Consider the following 9,073-nt stretch of genomic DNA (forward strand, 5'->3'; position numbering starts at 1 on the left):
TCAACTTATATCTTATCGTTTTAAAATCTGGACGAAGCTCCGGATTTTCTGACCAGCACTCGAGCAAACATTTACGAACGAAATCGAACGTATTATCCAATTGATCCAATGGTGGTCTATCATTATTTTGAGAAAAAAAGAACATTTCTTCAAATTTTTTAATAAAAATTATAAAATTATATATTTTTTACAGTTATATTTGTAGCTTACCTAAACGGTGATATTTCATAATCTGGGTTTTTTACTCTTTTTAATATTTCATCTGTTGATAAATCAGTGATACCGAATGGTCCATGTCGCCCTTGTAATTCGTATAAAACTATGGCGAATGAATATACATCCCCTTTTTGCAAATCACGAACATTTAGCTCCCGGAGAGAAGTACAGCGTAATAACTCAGGTGCTTTGTATAGCAACCCTAATACATGAAAGAGAATTAAATATAGGGGAGATTTATAAAATCCGTATTGATTGCTTAAGCCTGAAAGCTGGGTTCTATTCAAGCTTACAGACCTGTCAAGCTGTAAGCTTGGATAAGATGCTTGTACGGTATTACTGTTTTTGTTACTTTTTTCGATAATAATTATTTTTTTACTTCAAATATCAATCAATCAACGAATTAAACATTTTGCCGTCCCTAGGCACAACATCACCTAGGTGACTTTTTTTTTTATTAATTTCTAAATTTGATAAAAGGACAAAGGATAACATGATTTATATCCTTGCATTAGCTAGTAAAAACATTCAATAATCCTTAATAAGTAATATAAATATAATACATTTTTAACTATATATTTAAAATATCGTTTCTGATAATTTATCAGTGATAAAATATGTTCGGTGTAACTCATGCAAATACAAATTAAAAATTTATCTCAACTGTGAAAATTTTTTGTCTTGAAAAATTTGCCGCCTCAAATTTGTTACCTTAGACAAGTATTCTATTTATGTGTTAATTTGTTACTGATATTATTATACAGAATTTAAAAGATTTATTAGATAAGTTTGATATAAAAAATATAAAAATTGCTATATAAAGACTAGAATTTAAAGATTAGAATATAAAGCTTAGAATTTAAAGTTTTAATATTGATTGTTATAATTTATATTGTTTTATTAAATAATAATTTTAAAATCTGTTTCACTTTAACATTACAAAAGTGTAACGAAAAAAGTAATAAATCGTTACTTAGAAAGTAATGATTCATTAATTTTTAAAATTAATAACAAATGATGATAATGAGTTACGTTTTACGCAAAGTATAAATGCATGCATTAATTTTTTGAGGTAATGTTCTCAAATGATTTTAGAATCCAACATTATTAAGATTAGCTAGGGTTTGCCGCACTTACTTTTTGTACTTTTTACAGTAATTGTAAGACGTACTGTAAGAATAAGTCAATCAGAGCTGAAATGAAAACTTTTGATAATTCTTGATTATGATTGGTTAATTTTTACGGTTTTTTTTTCGGTATGGAAAAAATTGTGCGGCAATCCTTACTCTTCGATTTATTATAAAATAAGATTGATATAGAAACAATCATATTTATTGTTAACAGAAGAATATTTATTTTACTCTTAAAAATTTTAAATCTGAAATAAAATGATCTTGAATATCGGTTTGTACCAAATATATGGCAACAGCATCATGCATTATAACATATTGCGTAAAGATTTATACTAAATGCAAGAATATATAAATTTATATTTATATTACTCTTGTCTTATTATCTGAACACAATAATAAATCGATCTTATTTAATTCGAAGAAGGAGAATTGTGATTATTCATTTTTATGATTTTAATTTTGTTATTTTTATTTTTATACTATAATTATACTAAAATTATGATAAGATTAAGTATGTCAAGAATATTTTTTTATTTTGTTACCAAACAAGATAAAATGTGTTTGAGTACTTGTAAACGTATCACGTAGCAGCGATTGCCACTCACACGTCATAAAACAAGTGCTTGAAACATAATAAAACAATAATTTGTAATATTTATTTGCAAATCACAATGGAATCATTTTTATTAAATCATACCAAGTGGAAAATATAATTAAAAATATTATTTGAGTGGTACCCACATTCGACATAACACTTCTCTATATAGACTTTTTTCATTATAGCGGATATTGAATCGATTTCTTTTATTTTGTATAATTCTTAATTCACAAATTAAAAAAGATTATGAAAAAAGAAGAATTTAATAACAGTTAAAATTATAAAAATTCGAAAGTATAATTATTCAATCGGATGTAAAAATTTTTTTCAGCTTACCATGGTTTGTTTTTATGACGTTAGAATTACGTTCCTCATTTCGTTTAAATTCATTCAGCCCAAAATCCGTTAATTTTACGACCCACCGTGAATCCACAAGACAATTGGAAGAACTCAGCGATCCGTGATACTTAATTACCGATTCGTGCAGATAGATCATACCCTAAACGATTAGACAGAATGGCTACCGTCCAATCAAACAATTAACAGTTGTTAAAGATACATAATTTGTACGTTTTGGCTCAAATTTAACTCATCTTCAATCTTAAAATATAATAAAAAGTAATCTTACATTCTTCACTGTGCATAATAGAAGCGGTCCTGGATTTTCAAGTTAAATATAAGCAGTCGCAGCCGGTTTATAAGCCGAGTAAATATATTATAAACTGTTGTGTAATCCCTTTTATGCTCATTTTTACCAATATAGATTGACTTTAATCTCAGTTCAACTTATTCTTTATCTTTTTCTAAAGATTAGAAAAATATGAAGAGTAAGTTGAACTATGATTAAAGTAAATCTATCTACATTGGTGGAAACAGGTATTAAAATGTTATAATAGTCCATTATATATTCAGTTTATGAACCGATTAACTGACACTTATTTAACTTGAAGATGAAGATTGAATCGTTTTTGTCACATGCGATAGAGAATATAAGATTAATATTTTAATATATTATTAGCTAAAGTTTATATCGCTTATTTGTATATAAGTATTCCTACCGCTATTTTCGTCGCTGTTACTTAATATGTATCTACCGTCCGGATCTACAATAGAGTTTTAAGCCTTAAGTTGTAAGAAATTGACCAATTACAGTTAAATTTGAGAAGAATAATCGACTATGATTCGTCTATTTCTTATGGCTTAAGGTTTAAAACTCTATTGTAGATCCGGGGTAAGACTTTATACTCAAGTCTCTTCCGTACTATGAGCCGAGCATTAGGGATTACCGAAAAGATAGAAGATCTCTTTACTAATGACGTGTTTGTTTAGTACTGCTCTGAACTTTAACATTTTCTCAATAAAGTCTTAGTCCATACATTTGCATATTTATTTCGATGTAATTAATGTGTTGTATCACTGTGTTTTCCGCGAATATGAAACGAGCATGCGTATCGGATATAAATTTTGGATCAATAACTGATGGTCCGAATCACATATAGTACGGGAGAAACTTCGACACGCACTTCGACGTAACAATGTCTTAAAATTGCTGAAGATGGCTCGTAATTGAGCCGAAACATTCAAATTATGTATTTTTATATAATAAATTGTGTTGGTTATTTTATTTTTGAGCATCAAGAACTGCGCTCGATTTTTATTAGCCTTTCTTTTTAATGTTTTAATGTAATGTAATATAAAAAGAAAAAAAAACAATTTTGAAACTTGTCTACATTTTCTCTAGTCATAAACTTTTTTTTTCATGTTACATTGCATTTAGCAGTTTGATGCTGTACAAAAAAAACATCTCTTAAAATGAACATAGTATATTTTATTAAGATAGTACACTCGCGAATTGAAAATAGTAAGAATTTCTTTAAATTGAAACTATACTTGTACCAGGAGACATTAACACGCAATTACAATGAGAATGATCATTTCAATACTGAGATATAAACAATTAAAAATTGTACGTTTTATACGTATCGCCTATGTAAAGTTCATGAAAATCGCATTTATTTTTTATTATTTTATTGTCTAAACTAGCAATGATATATTAATGAAAAACGAGCGTGCGATGGAGAAAAAAATATTGTTAAAAAATATTATAACCTTTACGATTTAATTTGGAAAATAGGATTGTGAAAAGAATGCAATTTTTAATTTTATTTGAAGAAACGATGTTTATAAAGATGACTGGAAGGAGCCAATGAGCGTCTGGTGTCGCACTTCTCGCACATCATCGCATATGCCGCGTGTGATGTACGTGTTGACTGGAGATTGACATAATCAAAATGTACCGATAAGTAATGATCAAACAATAGATGATCGGTCATATCAGTGCATACTGTGGAGAACAACATTCACAATTAGTTTGTAATTACATTCCGCTTGAATACAGTTACTTACGGGAATGCTTTAACACGGTTTTTAGCTATACTATCTCTACAACAATTGGTCTATGATTTTGAAGGAACACACCCCCATACTGCCATTATCATAGCTCGGGACTTTTATATCGATGACACGATTACAGGAGAATCATCGATGCAAGAACTTTTTAAAACGAAAACTCAAGTCACCGGCATTTCTAAAAACTGTTTTTATTTATCAAAATTTTGTTCCAACGTATCATTTAATCCAGAGGGATGTTTGAATGATAATTGTAAATTAAAAAGGTTTGCCATAATCTAATTAATCCATTAGAATTGGCCACATATATCGTTGACAAATGCGATTTGGTCAATTTCAATCGTCGATTGAAGTTAATCGGAGTTGATCGAAGTGAATGAGAGTATCATCACCGAGTCCGCAATGAGACTTTTGAATGATATTATTATGAGTGTACTATCTTAATTAAACAAACTTTAAGAAGAAGAAAATGTAAATTTTATGAAAACGAAATTTTTAATGAAACTTACTCTAATAATGTCGCCGATAAGAGACGAAATGACCATATTATCGAGGTTCAGATCTTCGTTCTCCAATATGTCCTGAAAAACATTGACGGAAATTTAATCAATAAATATATACAATTAGTATTTTGTAATTAAAAAAATTACTGAAAAAATTTACTTTGAGACTACCACGTGCACAATATTCGACGATGACGCATATGTTAGGTGGTTCGATACAAGCACCAATAAAGGAATTCAAGTTATCATGTCTAATGTCGCGCATCTGAAAATACATTCTTTTAATAGCAAGTAAATTCTTATTATACTTGCTTAATAATAGTTGTTATATTGTAATTTCAAATTTTAAATTAAAACTTTTGACGTTACCACTTTTAGTTCTCTTTTCATCTTTTCCGTGATCTCAATCGATTTTTTTCTGATTTTTTTAACAGCGAAAATTTGACCTTTATACAGTCCGATTTGTGTATAAATCGTCGAATATCGAAAATCCGCATCTGTATTAGAATTTAGTGACAATTGACTTGTTCGCTTTTCTGTGTATTCCTTGAATTGAATATCTTTATAGTTAATTTTCCAAAGCAAACTATCTATCTCTTGTTCGTATTTCCAATTTTTATAAAAAAATAAGATAATCATTGTAACAATGAACAACAATGTGCCAAGGATGCCCCCTATAATTTTGCCAGTATGAGCTGTAAACAAACATCAATTCGTATTATTAAGAATTGTTATATAATTTTGGTTCAAATATCGTATTAATTATTTATTAAAAATATTATATAACATTAGCATATTATTATTTTAAAACTACTTTTATATAAAAATATTGTAATTTAAAAAAATTTTGGGTGTACTTTTTAGCTCCTGTTTTTTGATCATAATTTTATCGTATGTATCTTGAAATGTGATGCTAAGCAATAATATGTTAGCAATGAATAAAACTGGATTGCAATGTCTGCAATATTTCTTTAAATATTGCAGCAAAATTGCAAAATATTGAAGAGTACAACAATATTTAATTTTTGCGGACATGTAGGAATGTAAGTACAATGTTGCAATCTTTCAAAGTGATTTTGTTGCAATATTGCTGTAATATCAATTATTCGAATTCAATCTTGATTATCCGATTCCCCCCCCCCCTCTCCCATTATTTAATATTGCCTTAATTTTTATACTCACAGTAACATTTTTCGCCATAGTATCCACAATAAGGCTCTGCAATCGGTGGTCCATTTCCGAGCCATTGTATTTTTCTATTTAACTGAAGCTTCTAAACATTTTATTGGGAATTGAATATGAAGATAATTTGAAATAATTTATAATAGATATAATAAAGCGTTATTTATATTAGACAATTTCCATATGGGAAAAGATCGATGACACACATGTTTTTCCTTGTTTTTAAATTTTTTGCAAATTAACAATAATATTCTTTAAAATTAAAAATAAGTTATTTCTTAAAAATCTGTAATTTAATTAATAAAGCAGAATATATTTTACATTATATCAAAATATGTAATTATCTTACACATTTGATAATATTAAACTTTTGTGGCATCATAATTAGTTAATATAAAATTAATAATAATAAATATTTTTTTCGTTTTAAACAAAAGGTAAAATATTGCGATAATGATTTGTAGTTTGCTTACTGGCAAATTTGTGTCTTGTTCCTTTCCAATGAAATACCCAATAGGATAGAGACCATAGCCTTTTACAGGTCGATTGTCCAATGCAATTAACGTGTAATTACCTTCAGCGTCTCCATTCTCATCCATGTATACCAAATATCTATAGAAGAGTGTGCAAAAACGCTCTTTTTAATTCTATCAATTAGATAGAATAGCAGTACATTAAAAGTTAATTCTAATATTCATTTATAATTGTGTTATTAAAAAAATTTAATGTTAGCAATATGATTAATAATATCTCAATATATTTTATAAAATAGAATTATAAAATATATTGAGATATTATTAATAATACTAATTTGTTTAATATTTATTATAAATTTTCTTTGCAAATGCGAGTTTCGTTTAAAGCTGGTTCTATATTAGTTGCATCGCAGTGTCACAAGCGTTACAGTCCAATTAACATCAAGTTCAATTCAACTCTGATTGGACCGCAACGCATGCAATACGCTTGCGACGCTATAATAAATGGAATAATAATTATTTTTTTATTTGGTGTGTATGCATGTTTTATCAACATGTTGATCAATATGTCGGGCTGCTTTCTTTAGTAAACATAGATTTACAAAATGTATCAATTTTATAAATGTAACTGATTGATCACGCGCGCCTTCTAGAGAAGGCAGCTCGACGTACTGATTAATATATTGCAATACGTGATACACACACAAAAAATCAGGCGTACAAAACAGTTTCAAATCCTCATAACAAAAGGTATTCATTATTGCAAAAGACTGTTGCGAATGAATGATTGAAATATCTCTCGGAACGATGATGAACGATTGAAAATATTTCTCGGGACAATTGCTTTCATAAAGCACAGAATATTTGTTTTATTCATATTTAATCGGATGAATCTTTTTTTATTGATGACAGTCTCACCTGTTGAAAGGGGACGTATAAAAATAAAACTTTAAACACCGAACCACAAATCTTTTTAGCACGGCGATCGCGAATGAATAATTTAGCTTCTTTAACGATCTCTTTATGTACAGTAATTATCAAAAATACATTACGCGAGCATGGGTCCGCATGAAAGTTCCCCCTCCCCCCCTCCCTCTATCTCTCTTTCTACCATTTTCAGTCGATTTTTTTGACGAGAAATTACCGCAGGTGATTTTCTCTCCTTGTGAGATATTTGATTTGTATGCCATATAATAAAAATGTTATGATATACGACAAACAATTGTCCTCATGCCCTTATTTCATGTTTTCTCATAATACATACCCCATAGCACTTTGGTAATGGACTCCGTGCAATGTGGATACCAATTCTCGTCCGTTCCTTGGGTTTTTCTTTTCATCTAGTGCCCGCAACAATGTTCTTTCATATAGATGCACTGCATCATATAGATACGCTGTCTCCGGCACTATCTACATGTTACATAAAATAACGTTATAACATAAATTATGCTTTGGGAGTGATTTCAGCCTATTAACATTACGTTTTATACTAATTGTATGTTATAGTGCAATTAAAACGCGGAGCGCGCACTTAATTATCATAATCATTCACATACCAACGTGTTGTATTTTAAAATTATAAATATCACCTGTTCAACATGCAAGGGACGTTTGCAAGCATTTACAAAATTATCACAATCATTCGCTCTATCATTATCATTTCTTTTTGCTGAAGACAGCTCGTCAATTCAATTTAATCCAAATCACGATATCTACCCTATTGATATTCATAATTTCAAAGTACATCATGTTGGTATGTGATTATGGGTAAATGAAAGCGCGCTCCGCGTTTTAATTGCGCTGTAACATACGATTAGTATAAAACGTTGTAATGTTAATTTTTTTAATTTTTGTATTAATTTTGTATAAATTTGTGAAACGAATAGCTTTTTTGTTAATGAATCGCTCTTGGAAAATTACAAAAAGACAATTTAAAATAAAAACATTTTTTACAATATTTTGTATTATTGACAATACAATATATTCTGCTAATTATAAGAAGGAAAATTTGTAAACAAGATAAATGATTGAATCATCTTTTTAAAATATATTACAAAAATGAAAAGAATTAAAAGTTAAATAATTGAAGTCGAAATTCTAATTTTGTCTTGTTAAAATCTCCAAATTCAGGGTGTTTCTTCAAAATTTTTATCATTTCTGATAGTCACCTGAACTATTCCTCCGACATTTGCTGATGGATTCGTAAAATTGAATGGTGGCTTCTCTCTATACTTGTTAACCAGTCGAGTGAAATTCATATAATTGATTGGGGCAGAGGCAACAATGCTGAAATAACTTCGATATGCTCGTACTATTGAAAAATCCATGTTTTTTTGTAATAGCCCTTTCAGATATTTATTCGGATGTTTCTCATCATAAAACTCAATATCAATACCAACGACAAAATATTCGCCTACGATAAGAAATAATTAAAAATAATATTATTTAAATAAGGAAATGTGCGCGCGCGAGAGTAAAAAATAGTTATAAAATTAATAAAGTATAAGTTGAAAAATAAAATTATACAAAAAAATTATATATATTATATATGAAATT

The 9,073-nt window shown here is 28.6% G+C and overlaps 1 protein-coding gene across 1 annotated transcript in view; it reads right to left on the minus strand.

Moving 5' to 3' along the window:
• LOC108685367 (guanylate cyclase 32E-like) overlaps nucleotides 1–9,073 on the minus strand; it is a 14,851-nt gene that overhangs the window by 2,303 nt on the left and 3,475 nt on the right. Inside the window, exons 6-15 of the mRNA XM_018190124.1 lie at nucleotides 8,686–8,930; nucleotides 7,782–7,927; nucleotides 6,515–6,653; nucleotides 6,042–6,132; nucleotides 5,229–5,554; nucleotides 5,020–5,124; nucleotides 4,866–4,937; nucleotides 2,284–2,446; nucleotides 211–418; nucleotides 1–116 (exon numbers count right to left, since the gene is read on the minus strand). The exon at nucleotides 1–116 is cut by the window's left edge and continues 1 nt beyond it. Of these exons, the coding sequence (XP_018045613.1) occupies nucleotides 1–116; nucleotides 211–418; nucleotides 2,284–2,446; nucleotides 4,866–4,937; nucleotides 5,020–5,124; nucleotides 5,229–5,554; nucleotides 6,042–6,132; nucleotides 6,515–6,653; nucleotides 7,782–7,927; nucleotides 8,686–8,930 (1,611 nt within the window). The remainder of the gene's footprint in view (nucleotides 117–210; nucleotides 419–2,283; nucleotides 2,447–4,865; nucleotides 4,938–5,019; nucleotides 5,125–5,228; nucleotides 5,555–6,041; nucleotides 6,133–6,514; nucleotides 6,654–7,781; nucleotides 7,928–8,685; nucleotides 8,931–9,073) is intronic.

Source organism: Atta colombica, unplaced genomic scaffold, assembly GCF_001594045.1.
Source record: "Atta colombica isolate Treedump-2 unplaced genomic scaffold, Acol1.0 scaffold153, whole genome shotgun sequence".
NCBI classification, from domain to species: domain Eukaryota; kingdom Metazoa; phylum Arthropoda; class Insecta; order Hymenoptera; family Formicidae; genus Atta; species Atta colombica.